Below are 16,259 nucleotides of genomic sequence, written 5' to 3'. Positions count from 1 at the left end.
TTGTTTTCCCTTGTAATTTTGTATTATTATATTTAATTATTACTTGTTGAGGTTGTAATTTTATAGTTATCTATGTTTATATTTGATATATTACCAAATATATCCAGGTGTGGGTGGGGGTGGGGATTGGGTGCTCACTGTTAACTCTAGCTCTGTAGTATATTTGAATTTTCCTCATCCTATTGAGGAGCGCCTGGGTCAAGGGTGGGGCACTGGTTGGGAGAGGATTCGATGGACCTTTGGAAAGGAAGTGATACCCCCGGGAACAAGGGGGAAAATTTCCATTTAAATATGTTTTATATTTTTTTTTATTTAGAAATAGTTTTTTATTATACTGTTGTGAGTGTATTAGAGAGCCTTTATTTTTGTGAATTTTATATGCTCTATGCTCGGGATGTTCTGGATAGGGTTTCCCCTCCCGAGGGGTCTCGGATTTGCCCGGACGATTATGGTTGATCAGTCGATCAGTGGTGCACCTGGAATGTCAAGGGGAGTAATTCGCCAGTCAAAAGGAAGAAAATATTATCAAATCTCAAGAAAGAAAGGGTTGATATAGCTCTCCTACAGGAGACACACTTGTTGGATAAAGAACACTTGAAATTACGACAGGGTGGATTTGATCAGGCCTTTTTTTCTTCTTTTAGCTCAAAAAGCAGGGGAGTTGTTATTCTTGTTCGGAAGAATTTCCCTTTCAAAATCCTAAATCAGATAAAAGACGAATCTGGACAATATATTCTGATTAAAACCCTTATAAATGGAGAGGAATATGGGATTTTAAATTTGTATTGACCCCCGGCACATCCTTTTAAATTTATAACAGAAGCTTTCTCAAAATTGATGGCTCTCGGTGCCCGTCATACAATTATAGGGGGAGACTTTAATTGTATTATGGATCCGGAAATAGATAGGATTCCCAAGAGTACTGCAGGAGTATCTCCCAGATCTAGACAATTGGTGGATTTGAACAAAGAATTAGGATTAGGAGATGTATGGAGATGTCTTCATCCACAGGGCAGAGATTTTTCTTTTTACTCCAATCCACATAAATGTCATACCAGAATTGATATGTTTTTTGCCCCGTCAATTTTTTAAAATTCCATATCATTCTGTAAAATAGGTAGTATAGCAATTTCCGATCACGCTGCTGTATATATGGAACTCAAGGCGAGGAACAATGGGACATCCCCTTGGCATTGGCGTATGGACCCCTTCCTGATGAAAGATAGTAAATTTGTAAAGTACTTCTCTTAAGAATTTAAAACTTTTTTAGAAATTAATTTAGGTACGGCTAGCAACCCATCAATGATGTGGGAGACTATCAAAGCTTACGCGCGAGGTTTGATCATCTCATACTCAGCAACCCAGAAAAAATTAAAGGGAGAACAACAGCGTCTGCTCGAAGCTCGCTTAAAAGCGGCTGAAACAGCATATGCTGATAGACCTTCTATTATCAAATTGCAAAGGATTACGGCCCTTAGGACAGCTCTAAATACCACGCTTACCCAAACGGCTAGGAGGGAAATATTATTTGCAAAACAAAGGTTATGTGAATTTGGCAACAAACCGGGTAGATACTTAGCATTTCTTGCAAAGAAAAAAAAGGCCCCTCAAACCATCATGTCTATCAAGGAAAGTACGGGTATTTTGACTCATGATCATAAAAGGATTAAAGCAATCTTTAGAAAATTTTATTCTGATTTATATAAATCGCAGGATTGTGAAGACAGGATGAGGAGGATGCAATCATTTTTTAAAAATTTGACCTTTACGGACTTAACTCCAGAACAGGTATCTGTCTTAAATGCTCCCCTAACAGTCCAAGAAATACTTGACGCAAACAGGCAACTTCAAAGCGGTAAGGCACCTGGCCGAGATGGCTTTCAAGCTGAATTCTATAAAGAATTTGCAGGAACATTGGCTGGCCCACTTATGGACATCTATGACTACGCATACAGTCAGGGCTGTCTCCCGCCTTCGCTGAAAGAGGCAAATATCTCTCTTATTCTTAAAAAAGGAAAGGACCCAGAAGATTGCGCGTCATACAGACCAATATCCTTGCTAAATGTAGATTTTTAAATCTTTTCTAAAATGTTAGCATTGAGACTAGAAAGGGTATTGCCACATATCATAAAGGAGGATCAGACGGGGTTTATTAAGGGCCGTAGATCATCCAGTAATATTAGAAGGGTTTTGAATATGATTCAAGCCTGCCATCAGGGAAAAATACCAGGAGTAGTAGTCTCATTAGACGCGGAAAAGGCATTTGATAGGGTTGAATGGTCATATTTGTTTTATACATTGGAAAGGTTTGGCGTTGGACAGGTGTTTACCAAATGGGTCTCAACATTGTATAGTGATCCCAAAGCAGTTGTGGTTACCAATGGATTAGGTTCAGATAGCTTCAGTGTGGATAGGGGCTGCCGTCAGGGATGTCTTCTCTCTCCATTGTTATTTTTGAACCACTAGCAGAAGCTATACTATAATACAATATAACGGCCGCGAGGATTGGTACAGGTAAACATAAAATCACCCTTTAAGCAGATTATGTTCTTCTTTTTCTCAGTAATCCTCTGATGTCCGTGCCTCGCTTAATCCAAGTTATTAATACATTTAGTGCATTCTCAGGCTATAAAATTAATTTCTCAAAATCGGACGCTATGCCAATGGGTGGCCTTGCTATGATACCCCACTTAGTGGACAGATCACACTTTCCCTTTCAGTGGTCCCTGGAGGGCTTCTTGTATTCAGGAATTTTATTGCCTCAGTATTTGGTCAGTTATACAAGGCTAACTTTGTGCATTTACTGGAAAGGATAAGGCAGGACCTTCAGCGATGGGGAGACCTTCCAATTTCCTGGTTGGGTAGAATAGCACTAATTAACATGAATGTCCTGCCCCGTGTCCTATACCTTATGAGAATGCTTCTGGTGATGCTGCCAAGGCTGGCACTACGTAAATTATATGGCTGGTTGGGTTCCTTTATCTGGAATCATAGACGGCCCCTCATTAAGCTGAAGAAGCTATAGCTTCCAGAGGCAAGGGGAGGATTGGACTTCCCAGATTTTAGGAAATATCAGTTAAGTTCCTTATTAAGTTACATAGCTGATTGGGTCTTGTCTGACCCACAATCAATCTGGCTGGACATCGAGGCTTCTCAAGTAAAATGCCCACTTATTAACCTTTTATTTTCAGACAAGAGGAAAATCATTACGGATCACTGTAAAAACCCTATAATACTAAACACAATTAAAGCTTGGAATATAATGTGGCAAAATGAGGGCAACTCACATAAAACATCCCCCTATGCTCCGATAGTGGGAGCATGGGGATTTCAACCGGGGCTTACAGATGCCACTTTTAAACTCTGGAGATCCAGGGGTATCTCATGTTTAGGGGACCTATTTAAAGAAGGGGTCCTGATGTCTTTTGAACAGCTGCGTCAGAAATTCAGATTACCTAATGGAGACCTCTTTCGATATTTCCAAATTTGAGATTATATACAGAAGAAGACTACGTTATTGGATAGTCTTTATAAATCAGATAGAGAATGTAGAGTGCTACGGCCAATGGGGGTATCTTCCGTCAGTACTATTTATCATTTACTACATGATGAAGTATCGGGAGATATGGACAATCTGCTTAAAACATGGGATCAGGATTTGGGACTAGAAATCTCTATAGAAACGTGGAATGACATTTGGGAAAACGCCAGAAGAATCACCATCTGCAACAGAACTCAGGCTATCCAGCTGAAGATACTTCATAGGGCCCATATAGCACCGGATCGATTGGCAAAATTTTAGGCAGGAGCATCTCCAATGTGTCCCAAATGTAAAATAGAGTTGGGCACTCTTGTACATTGCCTATGGACCTGTCATAAGATCCGTAGATACTGGACTAAAGTAGCAAGTACCCTGACAGAAATTTTAGGAATGGAAATTAAAGTGGACCCTGTATCTCTCCTTTTGGGCTTTTCAAACTTACCCTCCCTGGATATGCACGGGAAGAGATTATTTTCTATTCTCTCTTTCTGTGCAAGGAAAAATATTTTGGTAAACTGGGTGGCTGAGGGCCCCCCTGGACTTTCAACTTGGCACAGATTAATTATGGAATGTATTCCCCTTGACTTCCTTACAAATATGGTGCACCGAAAGACCGAATTATTTCATAAAATATGGCAGCCTTTCTTGAATTATATAAGTACAGATATTTCGGCTATCCTAACAAGGGCTTTTATTTAATTGAGATTGCGAACCTGGCTGGTCCGGGGCCCCTTGGAAGAGGAATCCCACACGAATACGGGTTTTGTTACATTCCGAGGATGTATCTCACTATCCAATTTCTGTGTTATCCGTTGGGTTTTTATTTCTTTCTCTTATTTGAATAATGTAAGAGACTTAATTATACACTCTGGTTAGTTGTAGGTTAGATTAGTAGTTGAGTTTTGTTTTGTTTTTCTCTTGGTATTTTTCTTTTGTTAAATTTTGGTTATTATTTATTTAAGATTTAATTGTATATCAATGTTTGTACTTGAGAGTTTTATTTTTTTTGTAAACTTGTAAAAATGTTAAATTTCCAATAAAAATATCTATTAAAAAAAAACTCAACACAACTCATACTTATTTTAAAACAAGTAAGATTCAGTCCGTTGAAGAAATAGAAGCAGGAATTCGGTCTACTGAACCTGCTTCACTCTTCATCATGATCATAGTTGATCCTCTGTCTCAATGTTATACTCCTGCAAACTCACCATTACTCTAACATTTAATTAGATTAGATTACTTACAATGTGGAAACAGGCCCTTCGGCCCAACAGGTCCACACCGACCCTCCAAAGAGCAACCCACCCAGATCCATTCTCCTACATTTACCCCTTCCCTCACACTACGGGCAATTTAGCATGGCCAATTCACCTAACCTGCACATAAGCAAATAACTTCACTTTTATCCACGCCATTTTGCAGCAGCCATCACTCAATTTATCTAAATCACCCTGAAGCCTCTTTATAGCTTCTTTGCCATTCTCACCCCCACCTAGTTTTGTGTCATCAGCAATTTTTGAAACTTTATATCTGATATCCAAATATTAATATATATTGTGAATAACTGGCTCCAAGCACCAAACCCTGCTGTATCCCATGTCATCACCTTCCATTCCAAAAATGACCCATTAATTCTGACTCCAATCACTGCTGAAGATCCAACACACAGATTTCCAGGAGCTGCAATTCCTACAGTTTCTGTGCATGTCATCACCCGTGTCCTTTATTGTGCAGGACGAGCATTTCTATAATTTAAAGAATATTAAATATACATCGTATGCCTTATGTTGCAAAATACTGTGGATGGTGGAAATCTGGAATGAAAACAGAAAATGCGGGCGAACCTTGTTCACGTCTTCACCCTTTCATATCTGAAGAAGAGCCTGATCACTTACCGTTTTGCTGTCTCCGCAGATACTGCCAAACATGCTAAGGTTTTCCAGCGTTTTCAGTTTTATTAACTTCCCTTGTCTACTCATCTCATGATGCTGACTGCCTATCACAAGGTCCTCAACTTGTCTCTTTATTTATCAGTGTTGAAATTAATTTTTCAAATACTTGCCTGTTCAGCAAGTCTATTAATAATCTGCTATAATTTCATGCAGTCCTCTTCAGTACTGACCATAACTCAAACTTGATGTCACGTACAAATTTGGAAATTGTGTTTTTGAATCTGAAGTCCAAGTCATGAGTGCAGAAATAATATTCTTTTTCATTTACTTTGAAGACATCCAAAACTTACAAAAGAATTAGAAATCGGGGGTAGAGGGGTGTGGATGAGAGATTGTTTGTTTACTTTCGAGTTGTTGTAAAAAGGACATAGAAATGAATGTATCTAATGGCAAGAGTGTTGGGTCAGTGGTCAAAGGCAGAAGCTGATATGATGAAATGTCCAGTGTGTCCAGACAATACTGGTGATGCTAGTTCTGGGTCACATCTATCTCTTAACCAATATTAGTAAATAGACTAACTAATTGTAGTTACTCATCTCGTTTCTTTTGTGGCATCACATTGTGGATAATTCCTGAAAATATGGAAGTGGTTCTCTATCTGTCTACATAGTCAAATGATTTCTTATATATTCCTCTGTTTGTTCCACAGGCTTTATTCCCTTTGGTAACCTGCCTTCTCTGTGTCAGCCAGAAACAATTCTTCCTTGTTCGATGGCATATCTTCCTGAACAATTGTTTATCCAATCTCAAAGTCAGTAAAAAAAGTTTTTTCAAATATTTGTGGGTTTGTGCAGTTACTCTCAAGATGTATTTTGTTTTGTACTTGGAATGTGACTTTTTGAAAATTCCCAAACTGGAAATCCTGTCTGCTATCTTAGTGGGGAGTACAATCAAGGGATTCTTCTATTATGGCATGATATAATGACAACTCCATTGCTCTCCAACTCCACCCCCAATTTTTGATCCTCACCCACCTCATTAGTGTCCTCTAGGTGCAACCCATCGAAGCTGCCTCAGATTAACTCTGGGATCCAACCTTGATCATTGTTCCTTGTTTGGGACCACTCCTGACCTAGCAATGACTAGTGGTGCAACTGTTATGGACAGGGTATCCTTCTTACCTGGGAATGAAAATCATAACATTGGGAAATCAGTAACCTAACAACAATAAAATCTGGCCATGGCTTCATGATTCAGTGGAGGTGGGGTTGCTCCTGACTCATTAATTAGGGTAGATACAAAAAAACTGCATATGCTGCAATCCAAAGTAGACAGGCAGGAGGCTGAAAGAACACAGCAAGCCAGGCAGCATCAGGAGGTGCAGAAGTCAGTGGTTTGGGTGTAATCCTCATTTGGGGAACAGGGCAATCAACCGCATGAAATGTTCTGATCCATGTAATTCTATAGTGGTGCAGTTTGAAGTACAGATCGTTCTGATATAACGCACATTCTGTTAACACAAATTGGCTATAACATGATTGACGAATTGTGGATGCTGTTTCGATAATGCAAACTTTCTACTGAATGAGTATCGTGATCTTGTACAGTGTGATTTTCTACAGTGGTTTTCCATAGCGTGATTTTCTATAGCACAGGGTAGCAGTGGAACACAACTGTCACGTTATAGTAGAACGATCTGTAATCAATTTAGTGTATTGTCCGTAAGTGTGATTATAGAGTCATGGTTTTAGCCACGTGAACTGATTTTGTATACTATTATAGTATGCAGAAAAATGTGGTTCATATTTATGCTTTCTCATTGAATATCAACGAGAAATCAGTGTAGGTTGAACAACGTACTGTTCAATTATATCAAGATGTCCTTACTTTTATATTCCATCCTCCTTACAATAAAGGCCAAATTTCCATTTGTTTCCTTAATTGCTTGTAGCAGCTTCACGTATACTTTTTTGAATTAATGTGTAGGGATCCCTCTGTATGGCAGCTTTCTGCAGTTTTTCCATTTAGGTAATATTCTGCTTTTCTATTCTTCCATGAAGATGAATAACCTTCCATTTTCTTTCTTTATACTTTATTATCTGCCATATTTGTCTTACTTACTTGACCAGTCTATATCTCTTAAAGGACTCTTCATGTCCTTCTCTTAATTTGCTTTTCCACCTAGTTGTGCACAATGAATAAATTCAGCTACAATACACTCTCTCTTCATTCATGTCATTAATATAGTTTGTAAATAACTGAGGCTTCACTCTTAATTTCCTGTGGTATTTCATAATTTGCCGTGACCTATTTGTTTCTGTTAGTTCTGATACATTACCCACATCACCATGAACTCTTACCTTTTGCGGTAACTTTCTTATTTTATCTTATCTAATGGAAACCTCAGTACATATGTCCACCAGTTTCCGTTTATCCATCTTGTTTTTATATTTTCAAATATTAAATACAATTTCTTTTCATACAACAATGTTAATTAACTAAATTGTATAATGATTTTCTAAAGGTACTGCTATTACTTCCTTATTTATCATAATTTATTTTAAAATCTTAGGATGTAGGCCATCAGGTCCAGTGAACTTGACAGCTTTCAGTCCTTTTCTTTTGCATAGCTTATTTAATGGTTGTAATTATTTTAAATTCTTCCTTTGCTTTTTTCCTCTTGATTTTCTACTGTTCTAGAATGCATGTTATATTTTCTGTTGTGAAGACAGGTATAATACTTGTTTAAAGTCTCTGCTATTTTACTGCATCCCATTATGAATTTGCCATCCTTGTCTTTTAAGAGACAAGTTTACTTCAGCTATCTTTTATGTTCTTCTTGTCTGTTTTTGTATTTCTTGCCAATTTATTGTCACATTCTGATTTCTCCTTTTTTCAGTGATGCTTGGGAAATTTTGGGGAAATTCTATTGGTCTATTTTGCAGCATTATAATCTTTTATTTCAATTTGATAACTTTACTAACTTCCTTGCATCAGCACAGATGTTTCATCCCTCTTATAGAGTCTCTTCCCTCGAAATATATTTTTGTTGAGTGTTATGAAGTGCCTTCTTTAAAGTTTGTCACTCTCTGTCATCTTAGCTTTTTACCTATTTTCCTAGTTCACTCTGTTGTCTTACTTCAGTTGTTTAAGCTCAAGCCATGAGTTTCCGATACAAGTTCCTTATCTGCAAATGGAATCTGAAATTCAGTCATGTTATAATCACTCTTGATCCTGTCAGATCATTCATTAATCCTGTCTTAATATACATCATCAGGGTCAAAAACAGCCTGACACTTGGCTTGGTTCTCTGAACTCATCGTGAAGGCTACCATTACCAGATTGTTTTGTCCAAATGTATGAAGGTTAAAAAAACAATAAGTACTGCAGTACCTTCTTATTACGCTCCTCATTATTTCTTGATTTACATGTTGAACTTAAGTCTTGCTGTCTTTAGGGGACAATAAACTACTTCCACCCAAACTGTGTTATTTCCTTTATTTCACCAAATTAATTCTAAATCTTGATCTCCTGGGCCAAGTTCATTTCACACCATTGTATTAGCCTCATCTTTGTTGACAGATCAAACCTAATTTCTTTTTTCCTTTCTTTCATATCCTTCCACATTATCAAACACTCTTAATCTTCAGTTTTCAGTCTCTGTCAGCTTATAGCCACCTTCCTGCAACGGCCATGGTATTTCTTTATTTTTATTTGCTCTGTTAGTTTATTTATGTTGTTTATGAATGCTCTGTGCATTTTGATAGAGAGCTTATGTTTTTTTTACCGTTTTGTCCTTTGCTGACCGTATTTGTGTTGCAATTTTGTGTTTTCAGAATGTGTGTTTTCCTGTCAGACTCTGGTTCCCATTTTTCGTTTCATTACTCTGCACTATTGTCCTTTCCTTTTCATTTTTTAAAATTTCCACTCACCTGACACCTTCCAATAATTGATCCCAGCATAGTTCACTTAAAACTGATCCTCAATGGTGCAGCTTCTTTTTCCCCAATTACTGGTGCCAATGCCTCGTAAGTTGAAATCCATTTCTTTCACATCAATCGTTTGAGGCAGAAATTCAACACACTGAATTAATTTAATCTTTGCCCTATGCAGAAATCATCTTATTTCCCTAGTCAGAGATTATTGTTATCATTGCCCTGTTTTTTTGATTTACTCCACCTAGTTGTTTGTACTCCTATGGCTAAACCTCTTTCTTAGGCCTATCTATGAAGTTAGTAGAATGTGGACCATAACAACTAGACCCTTCTCCCTTTCTAAGTTTTTCCCCAATCTATGGAAATGTCCTGAACCCTGACACTGAACAAGCAATTTTGTCTTCAGGACTCAAACTCATTTTCTGTATTAATATTTTCTCTCCCAAATTAAATGGATTTCTCTATTATGCTGCTGTAATCCGTTGCTCATCTTTCCTGTCCCTATACTCATTTACAAGGACTGTAGGAACCTTAAATCTGTTATACAAATGCAAAGGTTGGTGCTCTTCCTGTGTTACATTCTGAATCCTTATGTCTGTGTTATGCACAGCTAACTTACTTCCTCCTTGGTGCATCACAGTGTCAAAAATTTGAATTCAGCTTATTAACTTGGAGCCAAAGACCCTCAAGCTGCAGCACTTATTGCAAATGTGGTTGCTGTGGATACAGTGGTGTTCACCAGATCCCATGTGCAACAGCTAGAGCTCATCACCAGCCCTGTTACCTCTATTTCATTTTATTTAACTGATTAGGTTTTCACGTTTTGAAATTTTGCTCAATGATTGATTGTAGTTATGTTAGTTAGTTTCATTAACTAAGCTTGATACAGTTTAATACAGTGCTTCTGTCTCCCTAGTTGTACTTTAATTTCAAGGAAAATTATGTAAAACTCATTAACTTGTCACCTACCAGCTCACCTAATTAATGTCTCTCGACTTCAGCACTCAGGTCCTGATATCTCTTATTCCTTCTCATCTTTGTTTTACAAAAGACAGATCAGAACCCACTGTGATAAACTCTCTTGTTAAGTATCCTGTCATAGAATGATGGAGTCATAGAGATGTACAGCACGGAAACAGACCCTTCGGTCCAACTCGTCCATGTCGAGCAGACATCCCAATCCAATTTAGTCCCGCCTGCCAGCACCGGCCCATATCCTTACAAGCCCTTCCTATTCATATACACATCCAGATGCCTTTTAAATGTTGCAATTATACCGGTCTCCACCACTTCCTCTGGCAGCCCATTCCACACATGCACCACTCTTTGCATAAAAAAGTTGTCCCTCAGGTGTCTCTTTTTTATTATATCTTTCCCTTCTTAACCTAAACCCATGCCCGGTAGTTGTGGCCTACCCCACCCCAGGGAAGAGACCTTGTCTATTAACCCTATCCATGCCCATCATGATTTTATAAACCTCTATAAGGTTACTCCTCAGCCTCCGATGCTCCGGGGAAAATAGCCTGGGCTTATTAATCTTCTCCCTATAGCTCAGATCCTCCAACCCTGACAACATCCTTGTAAATCTTTTCTGAACCCTTTCAAGTTTCACAACATCTTTCCGATAGGAAGGAGACTAGAATTGCATGCAATATTCTAATAGTGGCCTAACCAATGTCCTGTACAGCCACAACATGACCTCCCAACTCGCGTATTCAATACTCTGACCAATAAAGGAAAGCATACCAAATGCCTTCTTCACTATCCTATCTACCTGTGACTCGACTTTCAAGGAGCTATGAACCTGCACTCCAAGGTCTCTTTGTACAACAACACTCCCTAGGACCTTACCATTATGTTTATGAGTACTGCTAAGATTTGCTTTCCCAAAATGCAGGACCTCGCATTTCTCTGAATTAAACTCCATCTGCCACTCCTTAGCCCATTTGCCCATTTGATCAAGATCCTGTTGTAATCTGAGGTAACTTTCTTTGCTGCCCACTACACCGCCAATTTTGGTGTCATCTGCAAACCTACTAATTATACCTCTTAAGCTCACATCCAAATCATTTATGTAAGTGATGAAAAGCAGTGGACCAAGCACCAATCCTTGTGGCACTCCACTGTTCACAGGCCTCCTATCTGAAAAACACCACCAACTTCTGTCTTCTACCTTCGAGGCAGTTCTGGATCCAAATAGCTAGCTTCCCTGTATTCCATGAGATCTAACCTTGCTAACCCTCAGGGAACCTTGTTGAACGCCTTACTGAAGTCCATATAGATCACATCTACTGCTCTGCCCTCATCAATCCTCTTTGTTGCTTCTTCAGAAAACTCACTCAAGTTTGCGAGACATGATTTCCCATGCACAGAGCCATGTTGACCACCCCTAATCAGTCCTTGCCTTTCCAAATACATATACATCCTGTCCCTCAGGATTCCCTCCAACAACTTGCCCACTATGACATCAGGCTCACCGGTCTCTAGTTCCCTGGCTTGACCTTACCACCTTTCTTTAGTAGTGGCACCATGTTAGTCAGTCTCTAGTCTTCCGGCATCTCATCTGTGACGATCAATGATCCAAATATCTCAGCAAGAGGCCCAGCAATCACTTCCCTAGCTTCCCATAGAGATCTAGGTACATCTGATCAGGTCTTGGGGATTTATCCACTTTTATGCATTTCAAGACATCCAGCACTTCCTACTCTGTAATATGGACATTTTGCAAGATGTCACCATCTATTTCCCTATATTATACATCTTCCATGTCTTTTTCCACAGTAAATACCAATAGAAAATACTCATTTAGTATCTCCCCCATTTTCTGCGGCTCCACACAAAGGCTGCCTTGCTGAACTTTAAGGGGCCCTATTCTCTCCCTAGTTACCCTTTTGTCCTTAATGTATTTATAAAACCCTTTGGATTCTCCTTAATGCTGTTTGCCAAAACTATCTGATGTTCCCTTTTTGCCCTCCTGATTTCCCTCTCAATTATACTCCTCCTGCCTTTTTTTTTCTAAGGATTCAGTTGATCTATCCTGTCTATACCTGCCATATGCTTCCTTCGTTTTCTTAATCAAACCCTCAATGTATTGAGTTATCCAGTATTCCCTATACCTACCAGCCTTTTCCATCACCCTAACAGGAATATACTTTCTCTGGACTCTCGTTATCTCATTTCTGAAGGCTTCTTATTTTCCAGCCATCCCTTTACCTGCAAACATCTGCCCCCAATCAGCTTTTGAAAGTTCTTGCCTAACACTGTCAAAATTGGCCTTTCTCCAATTTAGAACTTCAACTTTTAGATCTGGTCTATCCTTTTCCATCACTATTTTAAATCTAATAGAATTATGATCGCTGATCCCAAAGTGCTCCCCCACTGACACCTCAGTCACCTGCCCTGCCTTATTTCCCAAGAATAGGTCAGGTTTTCCATCTTCTCTAGTAGGTACATCCACATCCTGAATCAGAAAATTGTCTTGTACACACTTAACAAATTCCTCTCCATCCCAGTCTATGGCAGTCCCAGTCTATGTTTGGAAAGTTAAATTCCCAACCATAACCAACCTATTATTCTTACAGATAACCAAGACGTCCTTACAAATTTGTTTCACAATTTCCCACAGACTGTTGGAGGGTCAATAACACAATCCCAATAAGGTGATAATCCCTTTCTTATTTTTCAGTTTCACCCAAATAACTTCCCTGGATGTATTTCTGGGAATATCCTCCCTCAGCACAGCTGTAATGAAGTACTTATTAAAAACGTCACTCCCCCTCCTCTCTTGCCTGCCTTTCTGTCCTTCTTGTAGCATTTGTATCCTGGACCATTAAGCTGCCAGTCCTGCCCATCTCTGAACCATGTTTCTGTAATTGCTATGATATCCCAGTCCCATGTTCCTAACCATGCACTGAGTGCATGTGCCTTCCCTGTTAGGCCTCTTACAATGAAATAAATACAGTTTAATTTATGAGTCCTACCCCCTTCTCTGCTTTGTTCCTGCCTGCCCTGACTGTTTGACTTCTTTTCTTAACTGTACCAGTCTCAGATTGATCTCTTTCCTCACTATCTCCCTGGGTCCCCCCCCCCAGCCTTACTAGTTTAAATCCTCCCGAGCAGCTCTAGCAAACCTCCTGCCAGTATATTAGTCCCCTTTCAATTTAGGTGCAATCCATCCTTCTTGTACAGGTCACTTCTACTCCAGAAGAGATTCCAATGATCCAAAAATGTGAATCCTTCTCCCATACACCAGCTCCTCAGCCTTGCATTCATCTGCTCTATCCTCCTCTTCCTACCCTCACCAGCAAGTAGCACCAGGATAATCCAGATATTACTACTCCAGGACCTCCTTTTTAATTTTCTGCCTAACTCTCTCTACATTCTTCCTTCAGAATCTCATCCTTTTCCCTACCTATGTCAATGGTTCCAGTATGTACAATGATCTCCTGCTTGGCCCTCTCCCCCATGAGAACATTCTGCACCCTCTCTGAGACATCCTTGATCCTGGCACCAGGGAGGCAACACATAATTCTGATTTTTTGCTGCTGGCCATGCCTTGGACTAGAAAGTCCCCTAATACAATCGATCTCTCGGAACCCAACGTACCCTTCATTGCGTTAGAGCCAGTCTCAATGCCAGAAACTTGGCAATTTGTGCTGCATTCCCCAGAGAATCCATCACCCCCTACATTTTCCAAAACACCATATTTGTTTGAAGTGGGGAGAGCTACAGAAGAGTCATGCACTACTTGCCTACCTCTCTTACCGTTTCTGGAATTAACCCATCTATGTGACTGTATCTGCGACTTTTCTCCCTGCCTATAATTGTCTTCCACCACACTCCCTTGCTTTTGTAAATTCCTCATTGCCTCTAACTATCACTCTAACTGATCCATTTGATCTGATAGGATTCGCAACCAATGGCAGTTATTGCAGATATAATCCTCAGTAACACATAAACTCTCCCTCAACTCCACACCCGACAAGAAGAGCATATCACTCTGCTAAGGGCCATTTTTGCTTTTCCATTCTGCAGACCCAGAAAATAGCACCGTCTTATTCCTCAACAAAAAACTGCTCCAGGCTAACTTAATACTTATGGCTTATATTTTTAAGTTTAATCAAGAGACATGTCTCAATAAAATGTATAATCAAGAAAGAACCCACTCTACTCACTACTGCAGACGTACAGTAAGGCCACACTTAAAACTATTTACTTATCTGTTTCTGTGCTTTGACCACTCCCAAACAGGTTCCTCCAAGATAACTTGTGAATTTCACTGTTTGTTAATTCTCCCAGATGCACTCTGATGTCCAGCGATACATGAATTCAACAGCAACGGCAGTAGCTGTGCAGGTTCACTGCTGTGACAAAGTTGGAATTGATCAAACCGATTTGTATGCTACATAAGCTGCATGCTCTTCTTCATGCAAGGTCCAATTGGAGCTGCTTGTCATTAGTCAACTTAGATTCTTCTGCAGACATTGACCAGTTAGTCTGATTTGTTTGAGTTTAGCAGGATGTCAGCTTCCAATCTATACAATGCTGTTTGCATGGTGCTGAAGTCCAGTATTTTAACCCATTTTACATATTATTGTGTCAGATAACCAATTAGCAGTAACCAAGAAGAAAAAAAGCACTTATACAATTAACCTTTGTGTTTACGATTTTTAATGCATGGCAACCTATTGCTTGAAATGTGGGTGTTGCTGATTGGGCTAGCATTTATTGCCCATTCCTAATTCCCCTGGAGAATGTGGTGGTAAGCTGTCATCTTGAACTGCTGAAGTGGATGCGTGTAGAGACTTCTACTGTAATCACACAGATGATGAGGAATTCCAGGATTTTGGTTTAGTGACAGTGAGGGAACAACCGTTTAGTTCCAAGAGAAGATGATGTGTGGCTGGGAGGGGAGCTTGCACTTGGTAGTGTTCCTATGTATCTATTGTTGATGGTCTTCTTATTCATGGATAAGTTATCTATCTGATGTAGTACTCAACCATACACGATGAAAATCATGATTTCAAACTGGGCATTTTTTGGTAACAACAAACATATTGTTACGCAACTTCATGAATTTGTCTTTTTTCCTTGCAGAATAAGGATCCTAAAATGGCTCGTGTTGCACTTGAATCGTTATACAGACTATTGTGGGTCTACATGATAAGGATCAAATGTGAAAGCAATAATGTTACACAGAGGTAATAGATGTATTAAGGAACCATGATCATCATGCCAGATTTTAAAGATCTTGGATATATTTTTCTTGATCCAAGATTTTGACTTGCAGGAGCATTCAGATGCCGACTGCACACACTTTTGATTTTATCTTTATTGACTTCAGTGTTTGCACATGGCAGTCTATGATAGAACCAGGGCTTTTTCCTGCCAAATTTAACAAGAAGTGATCATCAGTGAGGAAAACTTTAACATAAGAGTGCTGAAGGGCAATTTATTCATATTTTTTGCTGTACTTGAAAAGGGTAATGAAAAGCAAAAGAAAACTTAAGGATTGTAGTAAGATCATAAATGAGTTTCTGTAACATTCCATAGCTGTGTAATTAGTTTTAAAATGCCCATGTATGAACTAGATTTACAGAGGAACCTCGATCATCCGGCATTCAATTATCTGAATTTCAGATTATCTGGACAAAACTGTATGGTCCCAATAGTTGGCTAAACTGTGATATCCAGCATTCAATTATCCGAATGTTTGATCATCTGAACAAAATGCTCACCATCCGTGTTGTTCGGATAAGTAAATATTGAAAATAGTTTTCTGTTTCTATTTTGTGATGGGGTTCTATTCAGCCATTGGTAAGAGTATTATGGTGGAGAAGAATAAGAAAGGGAAATAGTGCAGTATTCAAGGAGTTCTATAACTTACGGAAG

The 16,259-nt window shown here is 39.1% G+C and overlaps 1 protein-coding gene across 6 annotated transcripts in view; it reads left to right on the top strand.

Annotated features, from left to right (window-relative positions):
- Positions 1-16,259, top strand: part of LOC140481292 (protein furry homolog) — a 412,478-nt gene that overhangs the window by 182,255 nt on the left and 213,964 nt on the right. For all 6 annotated transcript variants that reach the window (XM_072577249.1, XM_072577246.1, XM_072577244.1 and 3 more), the window contains exons 11-12: positions 6,143-6,244; positions 15,465-15,568. In XM_072577249.1, the coding sequence (XP_072433350.1) occupies positions 6,143-6,244; positions 15,465-15,568 (206 nt within the window). The remainder of the gene's footprint in view (positions 1-6,142; positions 6,245-15,464; positions 15,569-16,259) is intronic.

The sequence above is a fragment of the Chiloscyllium punctatum genome, chromosome 9, assembly GCF_047496795.1.
Source record: "Chiloscyllium punctatum isolate Juve2018m chromosome 9, sChiPun1.3, whole genome shotgun sequence".
In the NCBI taxonomy this organism is placed as follows: Eukaryota; Metazoa; Chordata; class Chondrichthyes; order Orectolobiformes; family Hemiscylliidae; genus Chiloscyllium; species Chiloscyllium punctatum.
Note: the sequence above shows the minus strand (reverse complement) of the source record. Positions and strands in the feature narration are given on the sequence as shown.